The sequence below is a fragment of the Camelus dromedarius genome, chromosome 7 (genome assembly GCF_036321535.1).
Source record: "Camelus dromedarius isolate mCamDro1 chromosome 7, mCamDro1.pat, whole genome shotgun sequence".
Lineage (NCBI taxonomy): Eukaryota > Metazoa > Chordata > Mammalia > Artiodactyla > Camelidae > Camelus > Camelus dromedarius.
The window spans coordinates 75,604,038-75,620,171 of NC_087442.1; the positions used below are offsets into that span (position 1 = coordinate 75,604,038).

The 16,134-nt window shown below is 40.6% G+C and overlaps 1 protein-coding gene across 6 annotated transcripts in view; it reads left to right on the forward strand.

Annotated features, from left to right (window-relative positions):
- The window catches only part of LHFPL3 (LHFPL tetraspan subfamily member 3), a 518,831-nt gene that overhangs the window by 78,333 nt on the left and 424,364 nt on the right, over positions 1–16,134 (forward strand). For 2 of the 6 annotated variants that reach the window (XM_010984812.3, XM_010984813.3), the window contains exon 1: positions 5,696–6,186. The exons of 3 other annotated variants lie outside the window; for them this stretch is intronic. In XM_010984812.3, coding sequence (XP_010983114.1) covers positions 5,748–6,186 — 439 coding nt within the window. In that variant the 5' untranslated portion in view covers positions 5,696–5,747. Of the gene's footprint in view, positions 1–5,695; positions 6,187–16,134 lie in introns of those variants that run through there. One more of the 6 variants, XM_010984811.3, reaches the window with a different exon arrangement.

The following is a 16,134-nucleotide window of genomic DNA, read 5'->3' on the forward strand; positions in this document are numbered from 1 at the left end:
TTCTATATAAGAACCAAGTAAAGGCAGATTCTTCAGAGAAGAGTGAGTGGGATGAGGTATTTATCCAAAATGAAATAGTCTACAGTCTTAAAACAAAAATCACATAGGCATGTAGTCTAGGGACCATTAGAAAAGTAGGTTTTTACTAAAGTTTTGTCAGAGGGTGGACATGATAGATTTGATTAAAGTTCTTGATTTTTTGCTCATTTGTTTCCTGTAAGAGGATTATGTATCCCTAGCACACTGACATTAGGCTTTTTCTTATGATAAGCTTTTGCCAATGGAATATGAGATGACATGCTGCATGCTATATTTGAGCAGAAGTTTTAGATACTGTTCTATAATTTGCCTTAATCTCTTATACTTTCGTCCTTATGCCAACAACATGTCCCAGATAAGGGCTGCTCCTTCAGATTGGACCTAAGAATGGCAGTATAAGCAGACCTGAAGTCAGGTCTACTATCTGGACCTTGGTTAGCCAATCAACAACCGTTGTGTGGTGTGGGTTAGAAGAAAATGCTTCTGCTTATAAGCAACTGAGAGTTTGGGTTGCTTCTCTAGCAAAAGCAGATTAATATAGACATGAAAATGTGTCTCTTCAATAAAAGCACTGAGTTATCATGATTAATACTTTTGTGTCACAAGGGCAGTAAAAGAAGGCATCTGGATGGGTTTTCTTCACATTTAGAGGGGTGTTTGGGATTACAAGATTTAAAATAAATAGTATGTGGCTTGGGGGAGATTCTCACTAAGGCTGAATATGAGATTTGAGAGATTTGAGCGATTGCCAAGTAGGAGAGGTAAGCTTTGTGGATAAAGATGCCTTTAGCAGAGAATCCAAGCAATGGTTTCAAGTATGAGTCCAATATTAAAAGTTCAAGTGTAAATGTTCCAAATGAGAACGTTGATTTTCAATCAAGGTACATCTTGAATGGAAGACTCCATAAAGCAGGTTCAGAATGAATATCAAATAGAATTCATTTTTTAAAGATCAGGAAGACCAATCAGTACTAGACTCAAAGAGAACAAAACCTACATACTGAACTTAATATCATTTAATATAATATCATTCCATGATAGACAAAAAAAAAATCATACCTCAAGTGATGGTCATGTTTCCATAGTATTTTATTCAATAGAGGTTACTACTTACCTTCAGACAGAATTGTTCTGAAATTATCAAGGGCTTAAAAAGATTAACAGAGAGATAGTTCTTCTAACATAGGCTGTTGGAGGTTCAGACTTATGAGAAAACAACTTATGGTCTTAGCTGGGTTCTGGAAAGATGAAAAGAATTTATTAAAGGGATAACTCTTACACAGAATCCAATTCAAAATAGAGGGAAAAGGTAAAGAAAGAGAATGACTGATTTTCCTATTTCCCATTTCTCTCCGTGTGTGGAGTTCCACATCTCACTGCAAAGGGTATAGACCAAGGTGCAACGAAATCAGAGCCTTGTGATCAATTTGACCTTGATTCGTAAGGGGCATTGAAACACTCAGTCCATCTGACTGCCACTGCTAACTGAGTGACTGATAAACTAAGAGATGTTGTTTCATGATTTCCAAAAAGCCCTAAAAGAAAACTAAGATGGGGAAGAGGCAGAAGGAAACTTACGGTGAGTGAAAAGAGCTTCAATTACTAGAATATTTATTTTCTGGGACGGGATCTGATATTGACCTTGGTAATTGCCCTAGAAATTAAGTAACAGATTTTAGAAATAATCTTTTTCTCCATTTTCCAAGGTCATAGCAATGATTCATCTGAAAATACTAACCACTCATTGCCTGAAAGATTATAACAGTTGGATTTCAGAAGGGATTTTCAATTTTGTATAAAACGTCTGCATCGTCAGAGTCTGATATCTCTTGTTTGGTCTTACCTCATTTTTTTTTTTTCAAGTACTGCATTTTATCTTTTTTTGCAAAGTCATCCTGGAATAGTCTTTGTAGAACAGGATAGAATTTTACTGCAGAAAGGGACCTGAGAATCCCTCTGATGTCCCCTTTCCCTCACCATAATTCTAGAGATGAAGAATGGAGCCCCAAGAGTGTTGGTCTCTCATGATTAGCTAAAGGCAGTGCTGCGTCTGGATTCCACGTCTCTTGCCCTCCAAGGCTTTCACACTTTCCCAAGTCATCACAGGTTAGTTTGGGATCAAAACGTTTCGTTCTTTAACTCACCAGGAATCTTTTTAGTAGCATTCGACTGTTCTTATTTTGTTATTTTCTCTCTTATAGCCCTAACATTAAGATACAGTTTGGGGAAAAGTGGATCTCACTACTGACCCTTTGTGGCAGTAAGAGAAAAACATTTTTAACAGTGAAGTTTGAGATTTGAGTGTTCAGTGTTTCTAATTTGATGCTGTCAATAACACTGACTTTTACTAGTTATTTAGCACATATGAATCATGTTATAATTTCAAAATACTTTTCTATCAATAGTAACTCCTTAGCATGAACCAGGCTAGACTTATTATTTCCTCTTCCCCAAAACATCCTTCCTGATCACATCATATTTGATAAATATAGGTAGTTGCCCAGATGCTTAGCTGTTTGAACTCCTGAAGTCTGCATGGTGCTAGACTAAAGCTTTAGATTAAGAATAGGGACAGTCTTACTCTGCGGTTTCTGGTTGCCAAGGGCAAGGTTGGGGATGGGCATGGGGGATTTGGGAAGAAGATGTAGGAGGATAATCTGCATTCACTGATGGCAACTAAAGAGTCTATAGGCATTGCAGTTCATGCCTAATTCCAAGAGTCTTGGGAGATCCCGCTTCATCCTGGAAGGATGAAGGTGGAGAGAAGGGCCATTGGCAGGGTTCATTTCATCCTTGACTGACCCCTCACCTCAAGGAGCAACAGTTCAGATTCTTAGGGGGAAGGGATCACTTTAGATCAGCAACACACCAACACCGTTCTGTTCCTAGCTGCTGTTGATAAGATGGGACCCCTTGTGTGTGCCCAATGGCAGACTGATTCTGAGCACGAACCCAGAGGCAATTCCAAAACTGGAATAAGAATAAGGCTCTCCTTGGGCATGATTCAAATAGAAAAGCTCTTTGAATCACAACATTTGAATCTGAGTCACTCGCCAGTCTTTTCTTGGTCCTGTAAAGGCAATTTAAGCACTGAGATCTAAACCAGGCTTTTTGATTCTCAGCCTTTCCCCTCTCAGCGACCTTCCATCTCAGCCACCCCAGGGGAACAGTAAGATGTCTTTTAGGCATTGATTTTAAAGAAAGACCACTTTATACAAGCAGGTTTAGGGGGATTTGAGGGCTTGGAAGAGTCACTAGAAATAACTGTCAGTTCTTGCTGTAAAGCTATCTCTGCCCCTGGGACACATGGCCTGCCAGATGGCCCCATAAATCCGATTACCCTCACCTTTCCTCTGCCTCCTTCCATGTTAAAACTCTCCTGATTTTCTTACTTACCAGCAATTTCAGGAGAGATAAGACAAATGAAACCTAACAGAAGTTCTGACCCTCCGTCACCACTAATGCACTGATGATGCATCATCACGAATTATATTTTTAGAGATTCGCAAGTGTTATATTGGGCTGGCTCATATTTAGGTCATCCTCTCTACCTTACCCCCCAAATCCCTCTAATTTTTAAAAGACCTGAGAGTCTACAACCATACTTGGGAGAAATCCTTAGTCACCTAAACTTACATGTCTCATGCCACTGTTTAATTCTGTCCTCTTTACTTCCAAAGTCCTGCCTCATGGACCTTGAACTGTCATACCTGAACTTCATGCCTTTAGGAAAAGCTGAATGTAAGATCCTAACTCACCTTTTAAAATCCTTTCTTAGTTTCAATCCCTTTATTAGCTTCTGTGTCCCACATCCCTGTTTCCACTGTCTCCCTCTCTCTCCCCATAAAATCTCAGAACTTCAGGTTAGAGGAGGGGTATGGTTGGTCTGCATCACTTAGGGTCTGACCTCTCTTCTATAGAACAGCCATTTATGAAGTATAGTATCTTCTGGAGCTTTCTTTCCTTCCTCCGCAGCAGCTCCTTCTCCAAGCTGAACCAGTCTAAGAGTTCTGACCTCTTCCTAACATCGTATTCCACCTTGTGTCTCATGTCTCTCACTGTTCTAGTTAAGAAAGTGGACAGATTGGGCATTATTGTAAGAGGGTGTCAAGGAGCTTCCACATGTTTTTGCATTATAATAAAGTGTGTGATTAAGTATATACTTAAGGGTCAAATTCTGGCATAATTCTCTCCCTTCTACTCAGAGAATTCAGTGGTCTTATGGTTCAAAATGGTTGGTTGCTAAAATCTGATGCTGCTATTGAACATTCTGGTTTGATTGCTTTGAGCAGAGATTACATGCTTCTTTATCCAAAAAAGTAACAAATGGAAACAGAGAAAAGGAGTTTGAAAGGCTGGGACAGTTAAAAAAGCAATAGAGGCTTGAAAGGGAAAACTTTAAGCTAAGGAAACAGCACAAAGTGCAGGTATATAACAGCAATGCCACATGAAAATATAAGGGGTTATATATGGATCATTCAGAGGAAATTCTCTGAAAACAACTCTCTGGTTAGCTACATCTTTGGGTTATTGGAGGAGGGGGAAATACCTAGACAAGGAAGGAAAACAGTCATCTGGTGTCACCATTGTATCCTGAGTACCTAGCACAGTGCCTGGGCACAGAGTAGCTGCCAGTGAGTATTAGTTTAAGAAATGTAACCCTGGCCACACTACTCAATATTTTCAAATTGCACATTTCTGTGACACAGTCACTTCCATATCCCATAGGCCCCATCTATGGCAGGATTTGTGGGGAAAATGACCTGACTTAAAGGAAAGTATAGGCCATCAATAGGCTACAGTTTATCTGGCTGCATGGGTTGGGGAACGCGAAGAGGAGACAAGTTCAGCTGAGCAAGTTTGAGGCTGTCATTAAGGTGTGTCTTTTACGTTTTTGTCTGTCAGTTTCCTGCCCAACTTCTGTCTCCACCTCGTGGACACGACCGGAGGCCACTGACGAGTTAGCTAGGGTCAATTTTCAGTGGTTGTCAGAGGGGAGTCCTTTGCAGGCGGCAGGTCTCTTGTCCCTTTGGCGTCTCGCCTACATCAGCCGCGCTGCCCCTCGCGCCTCTGCAAAGATGCAGAGGTCGAAGCACGTTGCTGTGCGACGCTTCAGATGGTCCCAGAATCAACCTCGGCGCCTGGCCCCTAACACCAACCGGGATCCTGGGTTCGCCTCTGGGATCCTAGTGGGTGCTCCCGCCCCCTCCTGAGGTGCCCCCTTCTCGACTCCAGGCCCGCTTCCCTGGCCCACAGCCGCCACTTGAGAGGCGTTCCTGGGTCGCCGCGGTCCTCCGCGCCGTGGGGTTTCCTGCGTGGAGCTGGGAGGAAGGCGGGAACTGAGCGGGGGAGGGGGGGTGCCCGAGCTTGCGCGCCCCGCTGCCCCGCGCGGGATTTGCCGCCTTCAGCTGCAGCAGCTGCAGCCGCGGCGGCGGGAAGCCGGGCGGAGGGCAGTGAGGAGGGCTGGAGCCCCAGCCAGGAGTGGAGGAAGGAGGGAGGGAGGGGGACCAGAAGGCTGTGCCAGGCGAGCCAGAGGGGTGCTCGGCGCTCCTCCGCCCTCCTTCCGGGAGCAAGGATGCAGACTCTGAAACTGGCGCTGCTGGGCTGAGGCGGAGGCAGGGGAGTTGCAGCGCGCGCGGCACGGTGAGTGTGTCTCCTGAGCGCGGAGAGGCGGGGGGAGGCGGAGGACGAGGAGGAGGAGGGGGAGAATGCCCGGAGCCGCCGCTGCTGCTGCCGCCGCCGCGATGCTCCCGGCTCAGGAGGCTGCCAAGCTGTACCACACCAACTATGTGCGGAACTCGCGGGCCATCGGCGTGCTGTGGGCCATCTTCACCATCTGCTTTGCCATCGTCAACGTGGTGTGCTTCATCCAGCCCTACTGGATCGGCGACGGCGTGGACACCCCGCAAGCCGGCTATTTCGGGCTCTTCCACTACTGCATCGGCAACGGCTTCTCCCGAGAGCTGACCTGCAGGGGCAGCTTCACGGACTTCTCCACGCTGCCCTCGGGCGCCTTCAAAGCCGCCTCCTTTTTCATCGGCCTCTCCATGATGCTCATCATCGCCTGCATCATTTGCTTTACTCTCTTCTTCTTCTGCAACACGGCTACGGTGTACAAGATCTGTGCCTGGATGCAGCTCACCTCTGGTGAATGCGCGCTCGCCTCTGGGAAGGCGGGGGGACCGGGACGCCCGAACCCGGGAAGGGCGGGAGTGGGAGGGACGGGGACCGTGCGCGCCGTTGGGGCCCAGCAACTTAATCCGCTCAGGTGGGAGCCCTGGGAGGCCGGAACCCCCGGGGTTCCCCAGCCTGGGCACCAGCGCCTCGTCCCGGGGCTTTCGAGAACCTCCCAGGTGCGGGGGGCGCCACCCAGAGGGACGCGCGAGAGGCAGGGCGGTTGCTGGGCCGAGTCCGCTAAGAACTAAAGATGGGGAGAAGAAGCGGCAGTTTAGGGCCCGAGCTGAGGGACTAAGGAGGGACTGACAGCGCGGCGAAAAGCGGATTTGGAGAGGTTGTGGAAGGAGAGTCAGCCTGCTCTGTCCCTCTCTGGGACTGTTTCTGTCATTGCTTCCTGAGAGTGGTTGGGTATGGGGACTGGAGTGAGGTTGTTTCTCTCTGTCCTGGGAAGTTATAAAATTTTTATCATCCATCTGGAGATGAATAAATCCGTATTCTGTTTTGTGTTTTACCCTTTTAAGAAAAATGTAGCTTAGAATGTTCCTTAGCAATTCCCCAATGTCAAGGCTTCAGTTTGCTTCCTTGTCAGAGAAAAGGTTCTTCCATTCCATCTTTAAGCAGAGAGGAGTCTTGAGGGAATTAAGAATTCTAAAGGTCTTACGTTTTGGGAAGTGGCTTTAGGAAGATGGGCAGAGGAAAGCCTGTTTCGTTGGTATCTCTGATCACTCTTTGCCCGTGGCTAGTAGATTGTTGCTAGTTGGAGAATATGACAGTACTTTTTCTGAGCATCAAAGTTACTTTCAACCCAGAAAGAATGGAGGTACGTTTCCTGGTAGCTTTGGAGAGTCCTGAAACAAAAACAGACTCTTTTCTCTACCTCTCGTGATCCCAAGTACCCTTTCTGCTAGCCACCTTGGATGCCTTGCCTTCTAAGGGCAGACTCCATCCTCAGACACTCGACACTCCCCTGTTCTAATGTTGGGGTCCTTTTGATTTTATGGATGGTCTGGTAGTACAGGAATATAGGATGTCTCAGGCAGCCACATTTTTCTCCTTTGGGTTTTATTTTGTTCTCTTTCTTTAAAGGTGTTAGTGTCAAGATTCTGTAGTTTTTCCTATGCCTGGGGAGGTTTTCTAGGGAGCAGGGATTTGATCCTGGAGTTTACCAGAGTGTTATAGGATGATTAAGTCCGTAAAAATGCCAGGCAAGCACATTAAGGTTCATGATCTTATACTGCTAGTTTAATATGAGAGAAGCTTGTGGAAGAATGAACTTGTTTGGAAGTTGTATTAAGTGTATCTCTGCAGTTTTTGATTTGCTGTGAACATGTGCAAGTGAAAGGCAAGAAATGTACATCAGCAGAGACCCTTCCCCTCCTTGCCCCCGACATATACCATTATTCTCCTGGATAATAAGAGTTTTCTGCTTTTCCTTACACCCCAATTTCTTGAAGCACCCTCCCCATGTTTTTATAGATAATGTTAACTTTTATAGCCATTTCATGAGCAGACTAACTTTGAGATTTGAATTAAATTCATGTATTATTGTTGTTCTTGACACTTCTCTCTGTTTGACTTTGAAGACAACAGGACACTGAGGATGCAGATGTTTTAGAAAAAGAATTGACCCTGCATAGCTAATTTTAATTTTTCTAAGTTAAATGACCTATTTAGGCTGGTGATTCCAATTGGATTGTTTTTCAAAGGTCTGAAAGTAATTTGCAGGTGATTTCTCAACAACATGTTACTAGATGTTTTATTTTTATGAGAATTTATACTCTAAACCCAAGTTCTTGTTGTTTTAAAAAGGTAAGAAAGGAAACTATCTTTGGAAAAGAGTTACCAGCTTTGAAGTTAATATAAATATCAGAAAATATCACAATGGCTTTTTCTTTCTCTCTTTCTGGATAGAGCACACAATAATCATTTATTCTGGGGTAGTGAAATATGATGTCATGTTTTCAGAAATTTGACATAAATACGCTATCCTGTTTCCCACATATCAGTGTAAAATGTGATCATAGCCTTTGTATTGATGAAGATATAAGGACATTTACTTCATTTTTGGAGAAGTCCAGATCCTTAAGTTCCTGGTATACTTTTAGAAACCTTCACTTGTAATTTATTTGGTATTTTATTTCTAGGAAAACCACAGAAGGACATCATTTTATTTATTAATGAAGTATATTGATTAAATAATTGATTATGAATCAAATTCAGTTATATTAAGAATTAAAGCCAGTTATATTAGCAAATTTTTAAGGGATGGGATAAAGGATATTTCTGAAGAAAGTCACATTTATCATGGTTTTCAGTTTTTTTAAAGTCTCATGACACTAATAACAGATTCAACATAATGTACTGTAAGTTACTTTCAAAGTTTAGTTTCTAACCTTTAGACTGTTGAAGGCTTCTCATAATTTAACTGTACCTAGGCTTCTCAAGTGTAATTTGTTAACTATTAAAGATGAGACTTAATGTGCCATTTGCTAATTAGAGACTGTTTAACCTTCATTGAAAGTCAAATGATTAAGTTGTGTATTTAGTTATCTAAGCATTTTAATATAGTAACATCAGAGATCCTAGCCAGGTAGAATATAAAACCCCATATGAAATGATACAGTAAGATGATGAGGCAGGAGACTTTCTTGTGGCAATACAACATCCAGAATGATTCTTTTTATGATTCTGAACAATGAACTAGAAAAAGTGCATAATTTATTGGCCCTAAAAATGATGTTGCTCTCTGGTTGTGGGAAGCACACATAATTAATGGTGCTATTATGAACACCTGCCCTCTCGCTTGTGCTCTCCCCTCTGAATCATCATTAACCTCAGCAGAGTGAAACTACAGAATTGGGAGCTAAAATGACACACTTCTTCCAGATGTAATTCTGTACTTAATGGACCATGCCGAACATAAAGACTGACGACATAAAAATAAGGTGGAAAATAAATAATAACAATTACAGATGCGAAATTTCCCCCATCGACAGAGAGACCACTTCTTGAGAAGAAAAGAGAGACTTTTCTTCTTCGTGTATAATTTCTCTCACACTAATAAGAAAGAAGTAGATCTGTAATTGGTCAAACAGGGCAATAAAGTTCAGATCCTTTTTTGAAAAATCAGGATGGAAAGGGGGTTTTGTCTCTCTGGGAGCTTGATTCTCTGCTTTCATGTGTTTGTTTTCAAATCAGTTTTTCAATCTATTTCCAAGTCTATTAATAGCCAAGTCTCATAAAGGTGGGTTTTTGTTTGTTTGTTTTACTGACTGTAAGCCCTATCTTAAATTGTTTCCAGAAACCCAGGTGTTAACCATTACAGGCCAATGAAGTCTTTTCTTTTTAAAATAAGCTGGAGCATTAAGGCAGGATTTAAGGTTTTTAGACATCTACCCTGGACCTTTTGGTCGAAGACAACAGATGAGGAGGTACTTGCATTCATCTGTGTAGAAGGAGCATGTGATCCAGGTTGGATTTCCGTATTCAGGAGGGATAAGATAGGAGGAGGGGGTTGCATTCACCAGCTCCCATATCTCTAGTTGTTTTGAGTGTACTAACTAGAAGGGCCACCCAGATGGCAAGGCTCTATGGCAAGGGTTAAGGTCTGAATTGCTTAGTCACTTCTCCTGGCCTCCCAGCCTTAGTTTTCCCCAGCTCTTTTCAGCTAGCTTGCTTTCTTAAATTTTGTACCTTTGTTATTTAGGTGAAGTGAGAATCACCAGGGGTAATTACTGCATTTCTTAGCCTGCAAGAAGAATCTTTGCAATGTTATACCATCCTATCTCAGAACACCATGCTCTTTTCTTGTATATCTTATCAATATTTAAGATTCAAATGTATTTAATGTCTGCCTTTTTCAGTACATTGAAAATTCTGTAAGTCTACGTCCGTTGTTCTTCATATAGCATAGAGGTCAAGTTAGGGACACTGGAGTAAAAAGATGTGGGTTTAACCCTGGTGCTGACACTCATTGACTTGTAACCTGGGGAACTGATCTCTCTGCACTTCAGTTGTTTATCGCAAAGTGAGCTTATAATTGTACTTACCCTAGGAGGTTGGTGCAAGGATGAAATGAGTGAAGATATATAGAAGAATGGTGTTCAGCACATAGTAAGCAAGCACTATATGCGTGTTAGGTATGGTTACTGTTCTTAGGTTATTATCACTATTGTATCTTGGCACTCAGTAGTATGTATATGTCTGGCACATAGTAGGTATTCAATACATTTTTGTTGAGTTAATGGATAAAAAAATGAATGATTGATGGGGTGAAGAATGAAAAGAGAAAGAAGTGATTTAAAATGTCGCACATGCCATGTTGAGAAGTGAATACCATATACTTTGAAAGCCACGATGCTCATCTTTTTCATTGGTTTGTGGCATCAGCTGTAATTGCCTAAAGGAACTCTTCCAAAACCCTTTGATGGCAGTGGTTGTGACTTGACCACTTAATTCATGATGAGCTTTTTTTCTCCAAATGGAGGCTTTTTCTGATGCATAAGTGATGATTTTTATTATAATGCTGGGATATCATCAGTTATATCTTAGGATTCAGCAAATTTTCCCTTACCTTTTAGATTCTTGTGAAAAAAATCATGGTATTCAAAATAGAGGTTTTATGTAAGAATCAAAAGATCAGGCTTTCTTTCTTAATAGTGGGACTCCCGTTCCAGGATGCATTTCCTTGCACACCTTCAGGAGCAGTTTGGACAGGAGAAGAGGATGTGCCTTCCAGGCTTTCCTTTCTTCTTTCTGGCCATCAGTGTAGATGTGCTCTTTCTGGACTTGCAAAGCCTGCTCAGATGTGTGGCCCTGCGTGTGCCGGGCTCTGATGGGGGCTCTGAAGAGAGGACAAGGTCAGGATTTACTCAGGTTCCGGACCATCACCAGTTCTCACCATGTGACTGGTGCTGAGCACATGAGAAAGGGAGGCCTTGCCTCTTAGAGCTCTGAATCCATCTTGAGTTCAGAGCTTGGAGCGTTTCCTCTGCCAGAGTATTTCAAATACTCCCCCAGGTGCAGAGAAGAATGTGTGCCCCCAGGGAAGGCAGTTTTCCTTTCCTAACAACTCACTTCGCTTATAAGAATTTTCTTTTTACCAAGCCAAACTTAGAAGAAATTGATTTGAAATGAGAATTTAGAAACTATTTTTTTTTAAATAACTGAGATTTTAGGTGGACCTTTGTGAAAATAACAGGCCTTGCATAACCCACACAGTATATTATTAGGTGGTTTCTTTTTCTTGGTGTGAGGCTACACATTTAATTTTTTTCAGTTGTAAAAATGTTAACAAGGTGCTTATATACTTTTATAAATAATAAATACATACATCTATATATGTATATACATCTATGTACATAACCAGAATGTGGTATCAGATCTTAAAATGAGAATGTTTATTTAGCGATTGGTGCTTATGTCAGGTGTGATGATATGATCCAGTAAAGAGAATCTAGATGGCCAGGTCTGTATGTTACATTTTATGTACATACCTTAGAAATCTTTCAAAGTGAGCAAATTTTAAATGAAAGAACCCCCAACCCAGCAAATCATATAGCTGTAGTTACAGTATGTGGTTCAGTGTACTTCTGTGTGTGGTGTGAGGAGATAAACTCTGAGGAGAGGAGAGGGAGGTGAACTTCAGATCACACTGGCGTGAAGCAAAGAACACTGCAGGAGAATTCTAATTTAGGGGCTTAATAGCATGACAACTGGGAGAGTTTTAAAGTGTAATTTCCATAATATATTTGAACTTTGGGGGTCAGCACCAGCTTTAATTAATGTAATTTTTTTCCTTAGAGTGAGCCAATTGGAGTTTTTATTTGATATGAGGATAAACCAATGAGCTGACCTTTATTCTTAATAATAACAAGAAGATATTAATAATGACAGAAAGTAAGAAGCTGGTTCACATAGCAAATAGTAGATAAGTTATTTAATGACTTAAACATAAAGCTATTATGAAAAGTCATTGGGGCATTTCAAGAAAAGAAATAAATAAAAGCAACCTTCTCCAGCATCCTAAATGTTCACATAATTAATAACATGCATCTCTCAAAGTATGATTATGATTCCATGAGGCTCATACTTCACAGGGTCATGGTGCTGTCCGTAGTTAAATTGCCCTCGCTGTGATCTTGAGCACATTTCTCATTGCTTCTGCTACAGTAAAACAGAATGAGTAGCTTACAAGAGGAAGATAAATAATTTTTTGATCAATATAGACATGAACCATATCTAACTACTATTGAGCACAACGAAAAAAGAAAACAAACCTTTCTGAAATAGAGCTGTGGGCATGGAATTGTCAGAATGGGTCTCTCCTGCCTGGATTCCAACATCTTTCCCAATGAAACCAGGTCTACAACAGGGTAGGGACTGTCTACATATACTTAATAGGTGAAACGATCCTAAATGGTGGGCTGGGTGAAGTCAGTCTAATTGCATGGAATTTTTGAAATGATGACTCATCAGTGAAAGAGGGTGGCAGAGCAGTTAAAGTTAGTGAAATGAATGATAAATAGTGGTAGATCAGATAAGAGACCTTAGCGCAGAGGCAGACATGCTAAACTTAACGAAGGAGAAAAGTTCACATTTTTTGCCCTGTTAGAGAAAAATGATGGCAGACAAGAGTTTGAAGGGAACTCAGCGTTGGCTTTAGCACAGAATGCATGATAGGCCCATTGACTTACGTGTCTGAAAACTCCTGGGGCGGGGTGCTCTGCATGGCCATATTTTGGTTTAATGAAGATCAAGAGTGAGGTTGTAAAAACCAAAGTGGGAAATGTGTATCATCATTGACAGGAGGCTCAGTATTTGAAAACCAGGCAGATAGATCCAGGTATGAAGAATGACAGGGACACAGAAGAGTGACAGCAAAAATAAATGAAGTATGAATAGAAACGACATGAAGAAATTCAAAGTTGGAAACCCTGTGAAATTTGATAACATCAAAAGCCTGTTGAATTTGATATCATTGATGGCTTAAAGATGTATTGACACGGGACAAGCAGAGAGCTGGAATTTGCACTACAGTGCAAAGCTGCATGCAGATCTCAATTACCAAGAAAAAATTATGGCTCCTAGTCAAAGAGAGAGATGATAGAGCTTCTTGTATGGCAGACAGAAACATGGTGAATTAAAATTCACCTAAGAAAGACCTAGAAAGACAAAGTCATTGTAAAAGTTGATAAATAGCATTTCTACAATTTCTCTTTGAAAATCTGGTTACAGATTGTGAAGCTAAATTGATTTCTATAATGCTATTAGTGGGGAAAGGGAACTTACAGTGAGAATTTAGGGTAAATACATTCTCAGAGCATTTTAAGAACATGTATAGTTAGTTATAAGCTGAATTAATTGAATGTATCTAAATTTAAGATGATTAATAACCAGCAATATTGTGATCTGTACAGTGCTGCATATAATTTAACTGAATATCTGTACTTGAACCAGTTGACTGGACAAAATGTAGTATTGACTAGTTGGCATTTTAAAAAACCTTCATAGAGAAAGAATTACTGTACTGTAGCGTTTTACAAGCTGTGGTTAGTGACCCTTTGATGGATCATGGAATCAATTTAGTAGATAATGATCAGCATTAAAGCTTGAATTAAAACAGAATAGAATATGTGAACGCAATGCAGATGGTAAGGATTTGTGAAACCTTTATTTCCTAAAATATTTACATATGTGTGTGTGGACTAGATTGCAATATATTGCTTACTATGGGCTGTAGTCAAAATGTTTGAAAGATACTATTCCAGAGAAAAGATGATGTAGTATGAATTTAGAAAAGTAATTATGTCTTTGGAAAATTTTGAAAATTTTCACCAATTCCTAGGTAACTTTGCATTTGAGAGTAGATTAGGTAAAACAGATTGTACCTAAGCAATTTGAGTTATTTTTCTTATCTCATATCCATTAAGGACTTAATGCTGACGTACCCCAATTAGACTGTGGGTTGATTGAAAGTAAGGATTATTTTTTCTAAATGTGATTTGATTGACCATGCATGCTATAAAATGACCTGGTCCTATAGCAACGATCTGTCTAAGCAAACATTTAAACAAGTGTACTTAACCCAGTGCCAAATGAATATAGACTCATAGGCTTTTAGAAGTTGGAGGGAAGTAAAAAATAATTTAGCAGTCTCCTCGTGTTCTTGATAAAGAAATAATAATAATTAATACTATTAAGCAACTACCACCTGCAACAACCTTAGTACATTTAGTTAGTGTATTTAACCTTCACAGCAAACCTACAAGGTTAGAATTGTTACATTCATTTTGCGTATGAATAAATCAAGACTTAAGAAATTGTTCAGGGTCAAAGAACCAGTAAATGGTTTGAGCCAAATCAGATTTTTACCCCTGCTCGATAGAATATTTTGTCTCTGAGGCTGAGAGATTGAGTCTTGCCAAAATTACACCTTGATAGAGTTGAAACTAACACATCTGATTCTCAGTTCAGTACCTTTTCTGTCACTTTCTTTTGCCTCCTAACGTAACGTACATTTGCTTAAGTTTAGTCTTCAGTATGCATTTGCAACATTTTATATCAGCACCAAGGGAAGGAGCTGGTATTTACAGGGATAATATCTATATGTTTACCAGACTTCCCTTTTCAGGCATGCTTAGGTGGGAAGAGGTACTCCTCATCCCACTCTTTCCATTTTTGTAACCTAGAGCCTGGGTGGTTCCTTACCTACAATATCCCCTTGGTTATACCTCTGATCTCCTTGCTATTGTTCTTAGACTATGAATTGTTGTAGGACAAGGGCAAATGTCAGCATTACTGGGTCTATGTCATCCATTTCTGCCCTGCATCAAATGTAGGAATGTTCTTAATAGATTGGCTTGTTGATGGTGCTGGTGAAGGTGGACAGGATCACCAGGTCACAGATACAGTTCTAGAGAGGGTACGAATAGACTCAGGCAGCTTCTGGAGGCAGCAGGGAACTGGGTGTGTGTTTGGAAGATTTGCATCTCAGCTTAGCCATTTATTGTCTGGAAACTTTGGGCAAGTCATCAAACTACTCTTGACTTTTCATTTTCTTGATGTTATTTTTCTAAAGTTTATATATTCTAGATACTTAAAAGGAGGTTGCAAGTTATAGTCATTAAAATATATATCATCTGCTAACCAAGTGTTGCTGTGCATTTACCAATAAAGTAAATACTAGGAAAATCATCAAAGATGGGGTGAAATTAAAGGAGAAAGCAAGTAAGGAACAATTGTAGACAGGTAGGTATCTAGAATTAGATTTCTTCAATATAATGAGACTTTAAATAGAAACACCTATCCATTGTGTTCTTAGGATTATGGAATTAAGTAAAACACTTAAAACTGGACCTAGCACACAGTAAACACTCAATACATGTTAGCTATGGTTGCTGCTGTTGTTATTACTACCACCAAAGAGAGCAGGGCTGGAGGAATGGTTAGTATTCAGAAAATCTAGTAGCCAGAACAATTGAACTCACAATACGCAACTTAAAGAAGGGACAATTTCATTTTACAACCTGTATAGGCCAGACATACCTTGTTCTGATGATCAAGAAAGATAATGGCTGTGAAAACCTTTTAGAAATGCAGTGTTATATAAATGCCATTGTGATTCATAGAATGAATTTTGTGCATTACTAAGAAAACACCGTATTAAGAGTTTAATTTTGTGTTAACAGGGTCTAGCTCTTCCATTTTATTTGTCTATAGCAGTGACTCAAAGGTAACAGGAATATATTTTGGAGATAATTTTGAAATGTTTGATAACTTCAACTGAACAAATGTGAACAGAGAAGCCAGGTTTTGAAGGTAATATGAACCAGACAATCTTTTTATTATGTCAAGCAGGACCTAAACACTTAGACATTCTTGATTAAGTTGCCCCCAAATGATAGAGAAATCTTATCA